The 22,276-nt window shown below is 39.7% G+C and overlaps 1 protein-coding gene across 2 annotated transcripts in view; it reads left to right on the forward strand.

Annotated features, from left to right (window-relative positions):
• Positions 1-22,276, forward strand: part of SLC9A6 (solute carrier family 9 member A6) — a 61,505-nt gene that overhangs the window by 14,567 nt on the left and 24,662 nt on the right. For both annotated transcript variants that reach the window (XM_054676917.1, XM_016944230.2), the window contains exons 6-10: positions 1,882-1,987; positions 10,206-10,347; positions 12,712-12,817; positions 13,112-13,200; positions 16,423-16,536. In XM_054676917.1, the coding sequence (XP_054532892.1) occupies positions 1,882-1,987; positions 10,206-10,347; positions 12,712-12,817; positions 13,112-13,200; positions 16,423-16,536 (557 nt within the window). The remainder of the gene's footprint in view (positions 1-1,881; positions 1,988-10,205; positions 10,348-12,711; positions 12,818-13,111; positions 13,201-16,422; positions 16,537-22,276) is intronic.

The following is a 22,276-nucleotide window of genomic DNA, read 5'->3' on the forward strand; positions in this document are numbered from 1 at the left end:
TGCAGTCTCATTCTGCCTGGGCGAGAAGGGCGAGACCCTGTCTCCAAAAAAAAAAAGATTTTAAAGGATTAGTTAGAGGGCCATTTTAGAGAATTTGTGTAGTTTAGCATTTTTAAAACTGGAAATTAAATTGCTTCCTTAAAGACCACCAAAGCTGTCCCCTCATTGTTTGTAGCTACTCCCATTATCAACATGAAGGTAGGATGGTTTTGGCAAGGAGCCGGTGGTCTCTGGTTTCTGTGTCCTTTCATTATAAGCAAGGTTCTCAACTTTTCAAATCCTATGAGAAATCTGAGTCCATGAGTCCATTGGCTTGGCTACATTATTTCAACTTTCTGGTTTTGTTTGATAGGACTATTGCCTGAATAGCCCAAGCAAATATCTTTTGCTTATATAAAGTTGGACTGTTATTTTTTTCTGAATTATGTAAGCACTTGCCCCATTTCTATTATTTTGCCATTGTTAACTTGCTCTTAGAAGGGTGAGGTATGGGTTTCTTTTAGAAATTCTGCACTATTGCTCTACTCTCCTTCTCCCCCTCTCTTGATGAGCTTTGGTATCAGTATATTCCAGCTGCAATGCTTTGTAGTAGAAACTATATCTTTTAAAATATACTGGACATGGTGGCTCATGTCTTTAATCCCAGTGACTCAGGAGGCTGAGGCAGGAGGATCACTTGAACCTAGGGGTTTGAGGCTGCAGTGAACTGTGATTGTGCCACTGTACTCCAGCCTGAGTGACAAAGCAAGACCCTGTCTCTTAAAAAAAATTAAATAAATAAAATGCAAGTTTCTTGTTTTTATGATTGGCATTTGAAAAGGCTCTCTCAGCTGGGTCTGGTGGCTCACGCTTGTAATCCCAGCCCTTTGGGAGGCTGAGACAGGTGGATCACGAGGTCAGGAGATTGAGACCATCCTGACAAACACGGTAAAACCTTGTCTCTACTAAAAATACAAAAAAAATTAGCCAGGTGTTCTGGTGGGCGCCTGTAGTCCCAGCTACTCGGGAGGCTGAGGCAGGAGAATGGCGTGAACCCGGGAGGCGGGGCTTGCAGTGAGCCGAGATTGCGCCACTGCACTCCAGTCTGGGCGACAGAGCAAGACTCCATCTCAAAAAAAAAACAACAAAAAAACAAAAGGCTCACCTCTGGTTATATTAATTTTTCATGTCCGCTTGGGTTTCTTTAGTAACTGAGCTATGTGACTTAGTAATTAAAGTTATAATATAAACTTCAATCTCATCTGATTTTCTAAGATTTCTCATATAATTGCTTTCCTAAAAGGAGGATTTATTGTTTTTCTTCTTAAGCTGGAATATTCTCATAGTTGGCTTCTTATTAAGACAAATCCAGCAGCTGTAATTCTGGTCATAAATTTTACCCCAACCAAAAACTAAACCTATGTTTTCATTTCCTACTGTCTTTGCTAAACCTTTGTGCTTGCAATTTGTAAGTCAAGTACAAATGAGTTGTAAGGCCCAAAGAAACAAAGTTTGCAACATTAGATTCTTTTCATAATATTCTTCTTCATTGAAGATTAATGACTACATGGTCTATAAGAAATTCTGAATATATTCTTTGTGGGAAAGAAATGTACAAGACACGATTACTAACATCTGCGTGAAGAATGTAGGCCAACTCAGTTCTTCAGGGTTACTTTCAGCCATTTTTAAGAGAGAGAGGAGAAGTTTGTGCAGGTACACAATTAGAAAAGAAAAATATTTATATAAAATTACAGGGTCTTTAATATGGTAAGAGAATGTTTATTAGGATTGAATTCTAGGAGGAAATGAATTTCTAAATAACTCTCAGAGTCATCTACTGAGGAGAATATGTTATATTTGTAATGTCTAAGTATTCCTCTGACTCTTTTTACTTACTAGTGACTGTTCTTGCTATATTCCACGAGCTTCAAGTTGATGTTGAACTCTATGCACTTCTTTTTGGTGAAAGTGTCCTCAATGATGCTGTTGCCATAGTGCTGTCCTCGTAAGTGTTTGTTTTCTTATTATATTCTGAATATTAAGTGTGAGGGTACTAGGAACTGAAAGTCACTTATTGAATAAAGTACATTATGAATGGAAACATTTGGAAGAATGAGGCATTTTTTTCCCTCTTGAAGAAATCCATATTTTATAGATAAATTGGAAAATACAGGGAAGAGAAAAATATGTACTGCCACCACCTAAAGACAATTACTGTAAACATTCTAGAACATTTCCTTTTTCTATGTATGATATTGTTACATAGTTGTGATTGTAGTGTCTATATAATTTTGTATTCGGTTTTAACATTACAACATGAGCATTTAATTTTTTAAATTAGATTTAATATTTTCTTTCTTTTTCTTTTTTTTTTTTGGAGATAAGAGTCTCACTCTATCACACAGGCTGGAGTGCAGTGGCGTGGTCTCGGCTCAATGCAACCTCTGCCTCCTAGGTTCAAGTGATTCTCCTGACTCAGCCTCCCGAGTAGCTGGGATTATAGGCACCCGCCACCATGCCCGGCTAATTTTTGTATTTTAGTAGAGATGGGTTTTCACCATGTTGCCCAGGCTGGTCTTCTCCTGACCTCGGGTGATCCACCTACCTCGATTTCCCAAAGTGCTGGGATTACAGGCGTGAGCCACTGTGCCTGGCCTTAATTTTTTCTGAATACATAATATATTCACGTGGCTCATAAATTAAAGTCATGTAAAAAGTTACACACAGAAAATTCACACTCTTACATCTGTCCTCATCCACCTGTCCCCCTAGTTCCTTGTAGATAACTTTTTTTTTTTTTTTTGAGACGAAGTCTTGCTCCTGTCCCCCAGGCTGGAGTGCAATGGCACGGTCTTGGCTCACTGCAACCTCCGCCTCCTGGGTTCAAGTGATTCTTCTGCCTCAGCCTCCTGAGTAGCTGGGATTACAGGCTCCTACCACCACGCCCGGCTAATTTTTGTATTTTTAGTAGAGACGGGGTTTCACCATGTTGGCCAGGTTGGTCTCAAACTCCCGACCTCAGGTGATCTGCCCGCCTCGGCCTCCCAAAGTGCTGAGATTACAGGCGTGAGCCACCACGCCCGGCCTAGATAACCATTTTTATTAGTCTTTTACCTATCTTAGTATTTCTTTATTCAAATGCAGGCACAACTGTGAATAAATAGTCTTATTTGCCTCTCATTTCTTATTTTTAAAGTCACATACCGTCTATCTTCTGGAGAACTTTGCATGTCAAAAGAGTGAATATTCTCATTCTTTGCAGCTATATAGTATTCTCTGTGTGAACTGCATTATTGTTTATTTGCTCAGTCTCCTATTGCAGGACATTTGAAGGGTTTTTAATCCTTTGCTGTCCCAAAAGGTGCTGCAGTGATTAACCTTGAACTTACCTTGTTTTATACATGTTTAGGTATATTGGTAGGCTGAATGTCCCAAAGTGAGATTGGTAGGTAGGTTAAAGGGTAAAATCCATTTGTAATTTTGTTCCACATTGTTAAATTGCTCATCAAAGGAATTGTAGCACTTCGCACTTTCACCATTAAATTATTGGTCTGTTTCCTCACAGTTTCGCCAGCAGAATATTTGTCAAACCTTTATATTTTTGCTAACTTGATAATTGAGAAATATCTCGTAGCTTAATTTGTGTTTCTCTTATTTGACATAATCATTTCAAAACATTTTTAATCTCTAGAAGTGTTAATATATATTATAGATATGTAGTTATGTATTACTTATAACAATTTAATTGCAGACAATTTTGAATGAGCAATATTTTTTATCTAATTATAGAAAGTACTATACATGTTACTATAAGGTGTTTGCAGGTTGAAGAATGAGTCTGAACCTCTGAGGAATTCAATCCTGCCTCCCTACTCTTTTTTTTTTTTTTTTTTTTTTTTTTTTGAGACAGAGCTTTGCTCTGTCACCCAGGCTGGAGTGCAGTGGCGCAATATAGGCTCACTGCAACCTCCACCTCCCAAGTTCAAGCAATTCTCCTGCCTCAGCCTCCCGAGTAGCTGGGACTACGGGCATGTGCCACCACACCTGGCTTATTTTTGTATATTTAGTAAAGACGGGGTTTCACTGTGTTGGCCAGGCTGGTTTCGAACTCCTGACCTTAGGTGATCCACCTGCCTCAGCCTCCGCAAGTGCTAGAATTACAGGCGTGAGCCACCATGCCTGGCCCCTGCCTACCTACTCTTATTAGGCAAATATCTAACTCTATAGGCAGTTGCCCTTACTTCATACCAGAACTTTCTATGAGAGAGAAGTAAGAGCCCTTCACATTTTCTCTTTATTTTTATTTCTCTCCTTAATTTCCACTTTGTTCGTTATGAAAGAATAAAACATCACTGGCTCTGTTTTGCATAGCCTGATTGTCTTCTGCAAAGTTGGAAATTATTATTTCTGAGATGTAACATTAATCCCTTAAATGTTGTATATGAAGATATACAAAAGGCCATATCCTTTTTTGTGAATGCAATGTATGTAAATATTACCCCCCCCCACCATATTTATTGCCAGATTTTTTTTGCAGCTGTCTGCAACTAATATAAATTTAACTTGAGAAATAAAACCTAAAGGCTGTAACTCATATTGATACTGAACTTTAGCACCTTCAATGATGATAGGTGTAGAATAAGAGTTTTATATTATTTGAAGTAAGGGAGAAATGGATAGTATGGTTATAAAAAATGTTATAAAAAATGAAGCAACAAAGATTGTTGAAGCTCCCAGTACATAGGTACATGAGCGATTACCAGCACTACAAAGTAAAGAGAGTAGGTACAGGCAGTCACTTTTAGCATCGATTCCCTATCCTAGACAACTATTCTACTGTTCAGTCATCTTACTAGTAACTGTTGTCTTATCATTGCCCTAATGGCCTAATGGATTAAGAGTTAGAAAATCTCTGTTCTGGTCTTATCTTAAACTGATGTGCCCTGTGCCTTAGTTTTTCCTATTAATAAAATTGCCTGTTTCCTGCATCTTTAGGAACAGTTGATTAGCGTTAGAGGAAAAGATAAAAACCCTCATTGAAAGATTTTGAGCTTGGAGTTATAAATAGTCTATTTCCTGCAACGTTAGGAATAGTTGATTAGTGTGAAAGGGGTCAAAACCTCATTGAAAGATTTTAAGCTTGGGGGTGTACATACCAGTGTTGGTGAAGAATAAATGCTAAAAAGAGAGAGCCGGCTGGGCGCAGTGGCTCATGCCTGTGATCCCAGCACTTTGGGAGGCCAAGGCGGGCGGATCACCTGAGGTCAGGAGTTCGAGACCAGCCTGGCCAACATGGCAAAACCCTGTCTCTACTAAAAATACAAAAATTAGTCAGGCGTGGTGGCACACGCCTGTAATCCCAGCTACCTGGGAGGCTGAGGCAGGAGAATTTCTTGAACCCAGGAGGCGGAAGTTGCGGTGACCTGAGATCTCGGCACTGCCCTCCAGCCTGAGCAACGGAGCGAGACTGTCTCAAAAAAAAAAAAAAAAAAAAGAGAGCCCTTTCCATAGCATTTCTCACAAAGGGCCATACTTCTTCTCTTGCAGCCTTTCTCAAACAGGGTTTTCTGTGAGAGAATGAAGCCTTATAGGAAACAATTTGAGTGAGTCTTTTCTCATTTCACCTAAGGATGATAGCGAGCTAGTGCCATTTTAAATTTGTAAGAGATAATACGTTAACTCATTACAACCTCAGTGGGATTCTGGTGGAGAAGGACTGTATCTTGAGAGGAACATAACAGAGAAATTGTTAGCTCTGTGTCTTAATAGAGTTGAAAAAATGAGTTACTGCTCAAAAGCTGAAGGGAAAGCAGTTGTGTGCTCGCTGTGGGAGTTTACTAGCTGGAATGATCAGTGGTATCATGCTCATCATTCTTCATTTACCTTTTATGTGTTTTGAAGTGGGTTAGATGCAGATAGTCTACTTTGTGTTGAATTTTCTTAGTTCGAGGATTATCTACTGTCTGCATTCTGTGTAAGCAGCTTTGCATCAAAGAGGAGGGAACCCCTTTTTGAAGTTCTGTTTGGCAGTTAACAGGTTAAGGCAACTCATCTTGAAATTTATGTTGGAGGTTGTTTTTGTTTCTGTCTGGGTTTTTTTTTCCCAACTTTTATTTTAAGTTCAAGGGTACATGTGCAGGATGTGCAGGTTTGTTACATAGGTAAATATGTGCCATGGTGGTTTACTGCACAGATCAACCCATCACCTAGGTATTAAGCACAGCATCCATTAGCTATTCTTCCTGAAGCACTGTTTTTTGTATTTTTTTTTAACCTATTGGAGTAGCAGTTCTTTTATTTTATTTTATTTTTTAAAATAATGCTTTTAATCCAGTGAGGGTGAAGTGAAATTGACTCCCTCATACATGGCTGCATGAGGTAGATCTATATGTATATTGATATATTATGTTAGATACGGTATATGTAGTTAGAGATAAAGTATACGTTGCATAGTATTCCACTGAATGGATTACCGTGATTAGCCTGGGGACCTAAATTCACATTAGTTTAAAATATGTTGTTTACAGTCATTTATATTTTTATGAAAGAAGATGTACAGAGAGGCAACAAACATGATAAACTGTTTAACTTCACTAATTACCAGAGATACATGCTAGGATCAGTAGCCATTTCTACCTATTCAATTAACGACATAACTTTTTTTTTTGAGACAGAGTTTTGCTCTTGTCACCCAGGCTGGAGTACAATGGCGCGGTCTTGGCTCACTGCTACCTCCGCCTCCCAGGTTCAAGCGATTCTCCTGCCTTAGCCTCCCGAGTAGCTGGGATTACAGGTGCACACCACCATGCCCAGCTAATTTTTGTATTTTTAGTAGAGGTGGGGTTTCACCGTGTTGGCCAGGCTGGTCTCAAACTCCCAACCTCAGGTAATCCGTCCGCCTCGGCCTCCCAAAGTGCTGGGATGATAGGCAGGAGCCACTGTGCTCAGCCAGAATTGTTAATGATAATGACATAGTACAGTCATTCTTAGCCAGGGGCAATTTGCCACCCCCTCACCACACACACACAGGAGATATTTGACAGTGTCTGGGGGCATTTTGGCTGTCATCAATGGGAGGGAGTTCCTATTGACATGGCCTAGTGGGTAGAAGTTTTCAATGCACAGGACAGCATTCCCCTCACCCCACCCCCATCACAGCCAACAAATAAATACCTGGCCACAAATATGAATAATGCTGTGGTTGAGAAACCCTGGTGTAGTAAAACTAGACCACTCATACATTGTTAACATTGAAATTGGTATTACCTTTTATCACTATTTATGATAATGTTAAAATATGTTTGTGGCAAAAATTTAAAGCATTTGACTCAGAAAGTAGAAAATTCCTGAAATTTCAGCTCAGAAATAACCACTATTAGGATTTTAATCCAGACTTTTTCCATTAAGATAGTAGTATACATATAAATATGTTAATAATCTTTATAAACAATAAAGGCATAGTAGTATGTATACTTTTCTGTAGCTTTTTTACTTGGATATTATACTATATTAATACCTCTATTATCACATTGGGTGGATGCATTACAAATTTACCTCTCCAATCCCCTATTGATTGATTAATATTTGGTATTTTCTAATATTGTATTATTATGACTAGCATGGCAGTGAGCATATTTATGTGTAAATCTTTGTGAATCCTTGTAAATATTTCTGTAGGGTATTTTTTAGGAGTAGAATTGCTAGGTCAATGGTATGATCATTAAAAAAATTGGGAGATATTATCATATTTCCCTCCAAAAGTGTAATGGAGACCTTTTGGAAGGCAGTGGAGCAACATGTAAAATGAGCCATAGGTATAGTAATAGTCTATTTTTAGAAATATAGTGCAAGGAATAGTCTAAAATATATAAAAAGCAAGAAGATGTTCTTTCAGTTATTTATAGTAGCAAAAATAGTAGAAGCAACTTTTAAATGTCTAACAATGAGGAAATGGTTGAATAAATTGTGCCGTATCCATTTGGACCATTGTGAAGTCTTAAAAACTGTAGTTATAAAGACTATGAATTTTTTTTTCTTGAGATGGAATTTTGTTCTTACTGCCCAGGCTGGAGTGCAATGGCATGATGTCAGCTCACTGCAACCTCCACCTCCCGGGTTCATGAGGTTCTCCTGCCTTAGCCTCCCAAGTAGCTGGGATTACAGGCATGCACCACCACGCCTGGCTAATTTTGTATTTTTATTTCTAGTAGAGACGGGGTTTCTCCTTGTTGGTCAGGCTGGTCTCGAACTCCCCATCTCAGGTGATCCGCCTGCCTCGGCCTCCCAAAGTGCTGGGATTACAGGCATGAGCCACTGCGTCCGGCCAAGACTATGAATATTTTTATGTCATTGTCAGTTAAAAAAGCATAATTCAAAACCACACATTCACTGTGATTACAGCTAAATAAGAATTAGCATGCATGTAACACAAAGAGGGGAAGGGAATACAGAAGGAAAATAAAATCGATCTATCAGGGTAGTGGAATGATGGGAAGATTTTTCCATCTAAACTGTACATTTTATTACTTTCAGGGTTTAAAAAAAAGTATTCATAAAAAATGTTACTGCCTCAAGATAAAATATCAATTGATACAGAAAAGATGAGTTAAGATTTCAATCCAGAGGCTAGTGTCTGCCTAAGAAAGAACAAAACGAGCCTGTCATCTGTTCTCAGCCCATCATGTTTCCCATGTGTCCTTATACATTTTAATGATTAAAGAATGAAATAATGATTAGTGTGAATCTTGAATTTACATGAACTAATCCAGGGAAAGCAACCTCAGGAGGCATGGCATAGATATTTTGTTCCAGAGAGCATTTTGAAAAATACCACCAAAGAAAAAGAAGATTGTATAGCAATTTTTTTCTTTTCTCCAGCCAGTTACTGTATTTTCATGTTATAATGAAATCAGATCTCATTTATGGTAGTGGGACCCTTTATATATATGTAGGTAAGGTAGCATGATGTTAAAGGCCATTTCATATTTATCAAAATGATATCAAATCTGCTGTTCCAAAATGATCTGGTTACTTTGCACATTTAAACGTAAATGTTTAGCATTTTCCATTTAGAGTGAGTCTCAGAAATTTCTGGATCCCATTATCAGAAATTAATATTAGTGCTATATTTCAATAAAATAAGTACAAATTAGGAGATTTTAGTTTGATCTTAGATTTTTTTTTAACCTGGGAGATATGAAAAGAACTTGTACATGGTATAGCAAACATTTTTCAGCCTTGAATCAGAAAAAAACATTGCAGCAACCACAGGGAGAATTCATTATATTTTTAGGAATGTGTTTTTCCTTCTTTTCTTTGACATGATTTGTATGATGTTGTTGAGTCTGGACTTTTTATAATGCTGGTCTCTCAATTAACTGAGATGAGAACTGATTTAGTAACGGTAAGCACCGTTGCCAAAGACCTGCTGGCAACAGCAGTTTTCTCAGGCATTTCTATTTCCTGGGGTGGTAACTGTTATAAAAGAAGCTTTTTCAGACCAGGTTTGGACTGTGAGTTCAAGATGGAGAGCATCTCCTATAATTGCCTGTCTTGGCCTGGTATAGAGTGACTTTCTTTCAGAAGTTTGAGGTGGAAGATCCAGCTGGTTATGCTGAAAGTACTGTTGAGTGGATTCTAATTCCTTGGGAGGTCTTTCGAGTGCTTTTTCCTATAATAGTCCATTTCAGTGAATGAATAGATATTAGGCATTTGGCCCATTCTAGAATTCTAAAAGTTGGAAGGGTCCTTCAGTTACCTTTTTTTTCTCATAGGAAAAACAAAATGTGACTGGGTTGAGTATTGAATAATGTTCTTTATGTTCTTATGCCTCTACTGGAAACAAGTGGGATTTTTCATTAGTTCACATTAGTATGTTAAGGCTTTCGGACACTCAGTACTAGTAATTCTGAAACAGAATCACAAAAGAATAATACTGCACAGTATCTTGGGGATGGGGGAAAAAGCTTGGTGCAATTTTCATATAGAGGATTTTACAATGTTCTACCCCCCTCCCCGAAATTAACATTTAAGGGAAAGCCAAGTTTTCTTGCTAGCCAGATACATTGCAGGATTTTTGGGTAATTTTGTCCTTATTTTGGCAATTCCAATCGAAAGCTTTTTTTTCTTCTCCCTCTAATTTCATCTTTCAAGCTCTATACTACATAATGTTTTTTTAAAAGTAAAGGTTGTTTTCAGAAGTAAAAGCAGTCTCTCTTCTGTAGCTCAATAGTGGCATACCAGCCAGCTGGAGACAACAGTCACACCTTTGATGTCACAGCGATGTTCAAGTCTATTGGGATCTTCCTTGGAATCTTCAGTGGATCTTTTGCGATGGGTGCTGCTACTGGAGTGGTGACAGCTTTAATATCCTTTTGTTATATTTATCTTTTTTTGTTAACATAATATAGTAGTTGAATGCTGTATTCCGTTGTTTTTCCTAGTTCTATGATTAGAATTATGTTAGAATTATTAATCTTATAACTAAGTACTTGGTTTGAAAACATTAAGCAACAGTCTTTGCCAATAAATAAATAAAAGAACTGTATTGTTCTGCATAGGGTTTGGTGCCCTAAAACTTTCACTGCAAGTGTATAATTAGAGATGATATCTCTCTGAGGGTGAATTTTATAGTTGGAGATTAAATAGCTGTAAAGGTAGACATATTCCAAAGAGCCTCTGGGTGTTCTGTGTTGCTGGTCAGCCTGGCAGTCTCTTGCTCTTTGTTTAATAGGACAAATAGGAAATGTACAACAGTGATGCCGAATGAACAAAATGTGTTTCCTTGGTTAGGATATGTAAGAGTTCATCTCAGCTCTCCCGATTTTAAACTTTGTGCTCTAGAGCCCTGGACGGGAAGCCCAAAGGACCTGAGTTGTAGTCCTGGTACTACCACTTAGTCAAGTTATTCTTGTGTTCATGCAAAGGCCATTTTATCCTGGACTTCACCACCATGCAATATATCCATGTCATAAAACTGCACTTGTGCATCCTGAATCTATAAAAACAATTTTATTTTTATTTATTTATTTGTTTTTTTGAGACGGAGTGTCACTCTTTCGCCCAGGCTGGAGTGCAATGGCACGATCTCGGCTCACTGCAACCTCCGCCTCCCGAGTTCAAGCGATTCCCCCGCCTCAGCCTCCCAAGTAGCTGGGATTACAGGTGCGCAACACCACACCCAGCAAGTTTTTTTATATTTTTAGTAGAGATGGGGTTTCATCATGTCGGCCAGGCTGATCTCGAACTCCTGACGTCAAGTGATCCACCCACCTCGGCCTCCCAAAGTGCTGGGATTACAGGCATGAGCCACCGTGCCCGGCCTAAAAACATGTTTTAAACCCCCCACCCAAAACAAAAAGCCAGAAGGCATGTCTGGATCACCTGCTACATGTGCTGTGCTCTGTGTATCAAAGCTAAAGAAGACAAACATGACCTCTGCCTCCCTGGTGCTTTCGATATAGTGGCAGACACAAACATGCTAGAAGCTTTGACACTTCACCTCTTTGGATCTCAGTGTAGGAAATTGGAGGGTGGGGACAGTAGGAAAGAGGAGTGGGACTAGATGATGTCTAAAGAGTTTCCAGCTCTGGCCTGGTGCAGTGGCTCGTGCCTGTAATCCTAGCACTTTGGGAGGCCGCGGCGGGCGGATCACAAGGTCGGGAGATTGAGACCATCCTGGCCAACACAGTGAAACCCCGTCTCTACTAAAAATTCAAAAAATTAGCCGGGCATGGTGGTGGGCGCCTGTAGTCCCAGCTACTCGGGAAGCTGAAGCGGGAGAATGGCGTGAACCCAGGAGGCGGAGCTTGCAGTGAGCCGAGATGGTGCCACTGCACTCCAGCCTGGGCGACAGTGCGAGACTCCGTCTCAAAAAAACAAAACAAAACAAAAAAGTTTCCAGCTCTAAAACTTCTATGATACTTGTATAAAACAGATACGTTATTCTTTGTCAAGGACTTCTTAGTTTGGTATACTTCAGCCTTGTGCTGGAAGAGGCTTCTTTTATGGCTTTTTATAAGTGAACTGAGGCATAAAGCAGCAGTAAAAAGAGTTCTGAAGGTGATGCCAAGAGTGATAGTATCTCTTCCCCATTACAAGTTCCTTGAGGGTAGAGAGTATATCTTGTTAATCATTTTGTTGTAGTGCCTAGTTGTAGAAATGACTCTAGATTCTAGCCTGAGATTGGTCGTAACTTGGCACAGGCCCTTCCACTGTCAGCTAACAAATACTTGTTAAACTAGTATAAAGCAGTGAAGTGCCTCAATTTCTTCATCATGGAATGAATGCTCTATATCATAGAAGTGGTAGAGGATCAAATTCGTGTAAAATCTCTTGGAAATTATGTATTTTTATAAATGTAAATTGCTACAATTATGGAAGCTGTCTAGCTTTGGGTCTCAGATTAATAGAGGTGGCATGTTATAGATCTGATCTGTTACTCCCATCTCTATCTATCCTTTACTGCATGGTTTCTGGCAAGGTGTGTGATACCCGTGAAACAATTGGAGTGGCTAAGCCATAAAGCTTCCTCACTGAAGGGAAGGCAGCTGACTCCTCAGTAAGATGCTCATTTTAAAAGTCTCCCTATTCTGGTGGTACCTTATTCTGAGATTTCTGTGTTAGAGAAGCTAGAGAACCTTTCTTTCATGGTTGCCTTGCTTAAACTGTTATTTTTTCTAGTCACACTTTTGTGTTACAAGATCTCATTACTAGCCTTAACAGTCTTACGTGACAAAGTTCACCAAATTACGGGAGTTCCAGTTGTTGGAGACAGGCCTGTTCTTCTTGATGTCCTGGAGTACCTTCCTCTTGGCTGAAGCATGGGGCTTCACAGGTAGGTGACTTGCTCCCTTTGATTGTCAACCCTTAAAAGGAGTGACTTTGCCAGTCAATTTTGCTCCAAGTGGATCAGCTCCGTTAGTATTTGAACATACTTATTGTGGTTGGGATTTAGGTTCTTGCTTTAGAACATAAAAAAAAATTTTCAGTGGAAGTGGTTCCTCTTAACAAAGTAAGTCACAAATGAGAATTTCCAGACAAAGCCTATAATCTACTGTGAAGAAAGAACCTCAGTATAAAAGGTGGGAACCATCCTTTTATGTGAACTTGGAATTTGTTGTCTTTATAGGTGTGGTTGCAGTATTGTTTTGTGGCATCACACAAGCACATTATACGTATAATAATTTGTCCACGGAGTCTCAGCATAGAACTAAACAGGTAAGAGGAACTTTATAGTTTGTGAATAGGCTTTTCCTTCTTTCAGCAAAATAGAAGTCTTTTTTACTAAAAAAAAAAAATAGTCTTTGATCTGTTCAAGATGCTATCTACTCATTTTAGCTCCTCTTCCTTTGACTCTAAAAGTAGGTGGGATTGGCAAAATGAAGAATGACAGCATTTAGGGTGGAAATAGATCAGCAGAATAGCCAGAGACTGTTACTATTGTGGCTTCAATAACCAGTGAAGTAGCTTCCCTTTCTCTCAGTGTTTTCCCAATTTAATGGCTTTTAAGGGGGATGTTTTGGAAGCTCACTCTGGTTTTACTTGAACTACTGCTGTGTGACATAGATAAGGTTAACTTCTGATCTGACCAGACCTACTAAGAGATGACATAAAGAAGATTAACTTCTGATATTACTAGACCTTCTAAGACATGACATAGATAAGATTAGCTTCTGATCTGATTAGACCTACTAAGAGAAGATCAACTTCCTTCAGTCCGCTCAGGTGCTGCAAAGCTACTATGTTTCCAGGAATGTCAGGGGACTAGTCAGTGGTCTGGTTTTATTTGGTACTGAATGATCAGTTGTGCAGGGTATCTGAAGGGAATTATAAAGGAGATAGGAATACAATTTTTCCAGTCTTAGGAGGTATGTGGGACAAATACATGAAAAAAGTGTAATGTCTGGAATAGAAATAGGTGCATACTTGATTATGGCTATAGTGAGAAACAGAAGGTTTAAATTTTGCCAAATGACAAGAAGGTTGTGGGATTCGCCTGAAAAGGAGTGGTGCTAAAAGCAGGAGCAACAGTATTTCTTCTTCCGGCTAGAGCCACAAATCAAGTTTATGACCTATGCTTTTCCCCTGCCCCTCAAAAGAGATTAGGCTTTTTCCCCCAAGTGTATACATTAGGGCTACAAATCCTTTTTACAAATTAATTCAGTGCAATAAGTAAAGAGAAGAAAATCAGCTGGCAGGGGGCGGTGGGGGAGGGGAGTCAGCATTTTTCCAGGTCGTGGGAAGGGAATAAAAAACAAGAACAGGCCGGGCGCTGTGGCTCATGCCTGTAATCCCAGCATTTTGGGAGGCCAAAGCGGGCGGATCACCCGAGGTCAGAAGTTCGAGACCAGCCTGGCCAACATGGTGAAACCCCGTCTCTACTAAAAATACAAAAATTAGCCGGATGTAGTGGCTTGCGCCTGTAGTCCCAGCTACTCAGGAGGCTGAGGTAGGAGAATCGCTTGAACCCGGAAGGCGGAGGTTGCAGTGAGCCGAGATCTTGCCACTGCACTCCAGCCTGGATGACAGAGCGAGACTCTGTCTCAAGAACAAACAAACAAACAACAAAAAACTAGAACAGGGTAAGAGCTTCTGGTGTTGTTGGTGATATGATATGAAGCTTATGTACATTTAAGAAATATGAGGAATAGGAATCCTAGATTATGTACTTCAGATTATATGTCATAGAAGACATCAGAGAAGTAGGGGAAATGGTTTGAGGCTTGAGGATCTGGAAAGCTATCCTAGAAGAAACAGTACCCTTAGAAGGATGGGGAAGATTTAGGAAGGCCTAGGGGAGGCAGTACAGATAAAGGCAGGAATAAAAAGAAGGCAGTAAAGTGTAGAGCAGAGGGTGGCGGACTCCAGCCCTCTGGCCACATCCGGCCCTTGCCAGTGAGCTAAGAATGGTTTTCTTTCCATCCATTTTTAATTGGTTGGCAAAAGATCAAAAGAAGAATATGTTGTGACCCATGACAGTTATATGAAATTCACATTTCCATGTCCACCAATAAAATTTTCTTGGCACACAGCCACACCCATTTTTAAAAATATATAGTCTATGGCTGCTTTTGTGCTTCACTGGCAGAGTGAAGTAGTTGTGACAGAGACTTCTTGGCCTGCAAATCCTCTCATGTTTACTCTCTGGCCATTCATGGGAAAGTTTGCCGATCCCTATGTTGCAAAGTAAAGCTGGGACTCTGGAGTCACTGTATTGTTTTAAATCCTGGTTCTACTACTTGCTGGCTGTGTGACCAGGAGGAAGTTCCATAACTTCTCTGTGCTTCAGTTTTGCCATCTTTCAAAATGGAGATAATAATAATACCTACCTCACTGAGTTTTTGTGGGATTAAAACGAGATAATGCATATGAAGTCCTTAGTATAGTATCGGACACACGGTAAAAACTGAAAAAGGTATAGCTGTTATCATTAGTATAAATAAGTAGTAATAATAGCATATTAAATCATTTAAAGAAAAATAAATATATGCTTACTTATTTTAATTTTTATTCTCATTTTTGGGTAATAAGGCAACCCTGGTTTAAAGAGATTAACTAACTTGCCCAAAGCCACAGAGCCAGCAAAAGGGAAGACAGGGCTCAAGCCTAGGCATTTTCATTCTTAAGCCCATGTTCTTAACCACTATTCTGTTATGTGTCAGAGGGCTCATAGTAACAAGCCATTGTAGATAACTCTGGTGGCCAGAGGGACACGAGATTATGAAGGGCCTTAACTTCATTCAGCAAGTATCATATACCGTTGCCAAGGCTATGATGTGAATGGGATGGGGCAGGCGGGCAGCAGGGTTTAGTTCTCCCCACAGATAGTTCTGCTATCCTACAGATCGATCTCTTCCACAATGTGGAAGCCCCTATCTGTAGGACGCTTACTCCCTATACGAGAGGAAGACCCACGCAAAAAGTGAAGTCACAGGGCAAGCCGGGAGTACGAGAGTTCTCACAAAGCACTCTATGCTAGGATCAGAAAGTTGAAATGAATTTTATAGCTTGCAAGAGGAAAGTATCTTGAAACTATCAGTTTTAGAGATTCATTGGTTTGGGGGAGCTGGAGGATGAGGGATGGTTAGAGGTCCTTTCTCATCATTATGGGCAGGAAGTGATGGAAGTTTGACTAAGGCAGTAGCAGGGACACAGGAACATTAAAAAAAAACTGACAGTTTGGAGGAAGAGGAGAGGAATAATTGAAGATGGGGCTTTGAAGAAGGGAAGCTGTTAGGGGAAATGAGGGGGCAACGTTTCTGGCTTTTTCTGCAGGACTAGAAATGTCGTCTCCACATTTGCTCCCTTCTGAACCACATGTTTTATGTGTATGCATGAAGTTTATATATATGAGTGTCTGTTTTAATATCTTAGTAATACTCATGCTTTCAAATTATGTAACTTTATTTGCTGGACTAATCTTTTACAATTTCGTTCCAGTTGTTTGAGCTTCTCAATTTCTTGGCAGAGAATTTCATCTTCTCCTACATGGGGCTGACACTGTTCACCTTCCAGAACCATGTCTTTAACCCAACATTTGTAGTAGGAGCATTTGTATCCTTTATTATGTGTTTTATTTTGAAAATATTTTTAATTGAGATTTTCATGTGGGTTTTGAGTATGTGGTTCATAAGAATACATTTAAATATATACAGTTTTCCTCTGAGTAAAACAAATAAGGATTCCAGCTCTTTTTTCTAGTCTATTTATTTTATTATATTCTATTTCAATTTGTGGTTATTGCACAAATAATGTTGACAGATTAAAATGACAGACAAGTGTCCCACTGTTCTGCCAACCCCAAAAGATAAGTGTTTTCCCTTTATTACTACAGGGAAGGAGAGGTTGGATACTGGGGAGCAGTTAGCAGTCTATGCCACAGGGCAGAAGGCGAAAGATAAGGAAACGTTGAATGAGGCCACTTTCTTTCTCTTTCTCTCCCTCCCCCAACCCCTCTCTCTCCCTCTCTCTTTCTCTCACATATATACAGAGAGTCTTATAAAAAAAAACCCCAACCTGGGCAATGTAGCAAGACCCCATCTTTACAAACAAAAGTTTAAAAACTAGCCAGGTATGGTGGTTCATGCCTGTAGTCTAAGCTACTTGGGAGGGTAAGGTGGAAGGATCCCTTGAGCCCAGGAGTTTGAGGCTGCAGTGAGCTGTGATTGGGTCACTGCAGTCCAGACTGGGTGACAAAGGGAGACCCTGTCTCAAAAAAAAAAAAAACCAAAAAACAGTTGGAAGGAAGAAACTGAGTATATGAAAGAGAGGAGGCAATAGTGAAAGCCTCTTGAGAAGGTAGGAATGAAATCCAAAGCATGTAGAGAGAAATTTTGCCTTCACTGGAAGGAGAGACAACTCCACCATGACTACAGGAGAGGATAGGGTATGTAGAAATGAAGGCACATTTGTAAGATGGAGCCATCCTCTCTGATGGCTTCTATGTTTATCTGTTAAGTAGGAGGTGAGATCATCTGCTGAGAGTAAGATAGGGAGTTATCTATTGTGTAACAAATTACCTTAAATTTAGCAGCTTAAAACAACAGACAGTTATTATCTCACACAGTTTCTGAGGGTCAGGAATCCTGGAGCAGCTCATCTGAGTGATTCTGGCTCCAGGATCTCTTAAGAAGTTGCAGTTGTGCTCTTGGCTGGGACTGCACCTTCTCAAGACTTGACTAGGGCCAGGGAATCCACTGCAAGCTCACTCAACCCACATCACTGTCAGCAAGAGGCTTCTATTCTTCACGTGGATATCTCCATAGGGCAGCTTACAACATGGCTTCTTCCCCCAAACTGAGTGAGCTGAGAGAGCCCTAAAATGAAAGCCAAAGTGCCTTTTGTAACCTAATCTTTGAAGAGACATACCAGCGTCACTTCCATAATATTCTATTGGTTATACAGACCAACCTGGTACAGTGTGGGTGGGGACTACACAAGGGTGTGAATACTAAGAGGCAGGGATGGTTAGGGACTATCTTGGGGGATGGCTTACACAGATCATAGGGATTTTGAGGAAGGTGGAGGTTCGTGAAATAGTTGTTGTAGAGAGTGGGAGAATAAGTTGACCAAAGAAACTCAACAGGACTGCTAAGAAGTACTAGGGATCCATTGTGTTTGAGAAATAGGAATTAGCAGTAGAACCAATCTGTCCCATTGAATGACTTTGTCCAGCAGTACTTACTGTAAGCATGGAAAAAAGAGATAGTTGGCTCCTTCCAGGTTTGGAGTTTTTTCAAGTGGGTGCAATGAAAACAGAAGGACAAGAGATCATAGTGTTATTACATGACTGATGCAATCTAAACACTTCATTTAATGTTTAACATTAAAAGGTGTTATTAACATGATGATAAGAAGGGAAGTGAGGAAAGAAGACATTGTTTAAGGAAAGAATATAGGGATCTTTGGACTGAAGGTCCCAGTGCTATGGAGGAATGATCAGAGTGGGATAGTTGAACACAAAATATGGAAGGAGCAATTGTGGTCAGTGGGAATGTTTGAATAAGGAATTTTTAAAAGAAATATTTTGAAACCTCACATCAGAATGAAGATTCTGCCAAAGAGATTAGTGAAAGTTTTTTTTTTTTTAATTAAAACTCTAGATAGGATCTCTGTTAGAAAGCGAAGTATTACTGAAATACTATTCTGCAGAGCCTTAGTCTGTGAATGAACTTTAGGCAAAAAAGATAAAGTACTGTTAATAGGAGAAGTTCTTAGCTGAAAGATAACCATGAGATCAGTAACTTAATGTCCTGCTAGTCTTGGAGAAAATTTGGAGCAGTAAAGTGGCTCGATCCACTATACTTAATCTGGAAACAAAGCTAAATATTCTCTGTAGGTTTCTGAGTCTGTTAGGAATTAAAATTCCTCAATACAAAATCCTACCATGAAAATGGCCTCGTAACAGGAGAGAGTTGCTCTATTTCTGGCTATGTTAGTTAGGACATAGGTTGGTTTCATGTGAAAAGACTCAAACTAATCCAGGTTTAAACAACATAGAAATTTCTTTCTTATCTAAAAATCTGAACTGGTATGGCAGTTCTGCTGCATAGGGTCATCAGGGACTGAAGCAATATTGTTGCTAACATCCTTAGGGACTTGCTGTTGTTCTTGTGATCCAACGTGGCTCACCCCTGTCTGCCCGTTGCCTTGAAGGGCTTGACCCAGAATGTGCACACGTCCCTTCCACTTAACATCATTGATTACACCTACTCACAAGGGAGGCTAGGAGTTATATACTTTATCTGGGTGGCTGCATAAAGATGAAAGGGAGGAGTGCCAACTACCAAGGAAGAAAGCAAGAACAGATGTTGGGGAGAACTAGCAGTCACTGCCACATTGGCCCACATGTTTGGTGGTTACGTTTTCTTTTCTTTTTAGGGAATCACTTTTTAAAATAAATGTTTGATTTTAGAGTAGTTTTAGGTTTACAGAAAAATTGTGAAGATAATACAGAAAGTTCTCATATGCCCCACACTCAGTTTCCCCTATTATTAACATATTAGCATGGTACATTTGTCACAGTGAATGAACTAATATTGATATTACTAACTAACGTTTGAACTTTATTCTGATTCCCATAGTTTTTCCCTAATGTCCTTTTTCTATTCCAGGGTCCCATCCAGGATACCACATTACATTTAGTTGTCATGTCCCCTTAGGCTCTGCCTGACTGTGACAGTTTCTCATATGTGTTCATTGTTTTTGGTGACCCTTGACAGTGTTGAGGGGTACTAGCCATGTGTTTTGTAGAATGTCCTGCAGTTGGAACGTGTCTGATATTTTCCCCATGATTAGACTGGAGTTACATGTTCTTTGGGAGGAAGACCACAGAGGTAAAATGCCATTCTCATCACATTATATGAAGGGTATATACTTAATAATGTTGACGATAGTCTTAATCACTTGGTTGAGATAGTGTTTGTCAGATTTATCCATTATAAAGTTACACATTCCTCCCCCCCCCCCCCACCCGCCATGTTGTACTGCATGGAAGGAAGTTGCTATGAGCAAGGATTGAGGAATGGGGAGTTAGGTTCCACCTCCTTGAGGACAGAGTATCAGCAAAATTATTTGGAATTTTTCACACAGGAGATTTATCTATTCTTCCTCATTTATTGTTTTATTCAGTCATTTTTTAATTATTATTATTATTTTTTTTTGAGACAGAATTTCACTCTTGTTGCCCAGACTGGAGTGCAATGGCGTGATCTCAGCCTACTGCAACCTCCGCCTCCCGGGTCCAGGCGATTTTCCTGTCTCATCCTCCTGAGTAGCTGAGATTACAGGCATGATCTGAGATTACAGGCATGCGCCACCACGCCCAGCTAATTTTTATATTTTCAGTAGAGGCGGGGTTTCGCCATGTTGGCCACTCTGGTCTCGAACTCCTGACCTCAAGTGATCTGCGCCTCTCAGCCTCCCAAAGTGCTGGAATTACAGGCGTGAAGCACCACACCCAGCCCAGTCATTTATTTATATCAATATGGATTCACTGATATTTATTTTATACTTTGAGTTATAATACAACTTTTTTATTTTCTTGCTGAAACTGTTCCAGCTTGGCCATTGAGAGCTCTTTTGGCAGGCTCTCCTGTGTGCCTTTGATATATCCTCATCATTGTTTTTAATTTTTATCCTCATCATTGTTTTTAATTTTTTTTTTTTTTGAGTACTTCCTTACTCCCTAGAACTATAAGATGCTTCAGGCTCATCTTGTATCTGTTCTGGCTCAGCCCAAGAATTGACCATTTCTCCAAGAAGTCCTGGTTCCTTTTATTGGAGAATAGTATTAGAAACCGAAATCTGAGCACTAGGTGTGCTTAGTGTTACTTGGTGTCTTTGCTTCTAGGCCGTCTCAGCTGACAGATTGCTTCTAGGCTCTCTCAGCTGACAGAGCAAGGAGTTAGATATGTATATATCTATATATCCATATATGTAGATATATATACTAACTCATATATACACATATATCTATACATATTTCTGCATATAACCATCTGTATCTCTGTTAAGCTCAATATGGGTTCATACTGATGTCTCCAACTTTAATTCATTACCACATGGATGATTCTGGCCTCCTCCCCTTTCTGAACTGTAAACTCCCATTCTAACAGTAAGAAACCTTGTTGTCACCACTTGCCATCCATTTACCTAATTGTTCAGTTTCAGTATACGTGTATAATAGTTTCAGAATTGTTAACCAGTGTTCCCATGGGAAACAGCTTTGTCATGAGCATAGAATGCTTTTGTGCAGTTCCTTCTGTCTTTAGTCTTACAGATTCTTCTGTTTTCCAAAGTTACTTAGACCAACACCATTCCCCTCACCTTGTTTGTTTTGAGACAGGGTCTCGCTCTTCTCACCCAGGCTGGAGTGCAGTGGCACGATCTCAGCTCACTGCAGCCTCCATCTCCTGGGTTCAAGCAATTCTCGTGCCTCAGCCACCAGAGTAGCTGGGATTACAGGTGTACACCACCACACCCGGCTCATTTTTGTATTTTTAATAGAGACAGGTTTTTGCCATGATGGCCAGGCTGGTCTTGAACTCCTGGCCTCAAGCTATCCTCCTGCCCCGGTCTCCCAAAGTGCTGGGATTACAAGTGTGAGCCACCATGTCTGGCCTTGTTCTGTTTTTAATCTTAGATTTTCCGTTATATTTTTCTCGGGAAATGGGATGGAGACTGTATCGTGACTCCTGAAATAAAAATTGCCATCATAAAGCAGGAGTCCCATAGACAGCAAACTGGAGAAAAAGATACTAAAATTGGTTTTCTAGTTAAAACCAATCTGAATTCACATTAAACTTTCCCTTTGAAGCAAGTTGGAAGTATAAACTTAGTGGAGTACAGTGGGGCTGGTAGCCATTTTAGTGCTGTGAGGTGGTGATTCAGCTGCCCTTTTCTTTGTTCTGAGGAAGGAAGGGGAAGTTTTCTCAGTATTACTCTTCTTCCTACCAACACTGACAATGAAAGTGAATTAACCTATTCTATTAATAATCTTAAAAGTATAGTAAAGAAACTGCTTTTAAACGTGTTTCTCTTAATCTAGTAAATTTCCTGCATGTTACACTTGCTCTGTCTGATTTGGTAGCAACTAGCCAAATGTGATTATTTTAATTTGAAGTAATTAAAATGAAATAAATTTTCAGTTCCTTGGTCACTCTAGCCACATTTCAGGTGCTCACCAAATTGGACAGTTCAGATATAGAAAATTTCCATCATTGCAGACAGTTCTGTTGGACAGTGTTATGTTAGACAATGGAACCAAGAGACTGTGTGTTAGAAACTGAGTTCC

This window comes from Pan troglodytes, chromosome X (genome assembly GCF_028858775.2).
Source record: "Pan troglodytes isolate AG18354 chromosome X, NHGRI_mPanTro3-v2.0_pri, whole genome shotgun sequence".
NCBI lineage: Eukaryota > Metazoa > Chordata > Mammalia > Primates > Hominidae > Pan > Pan troglodytes.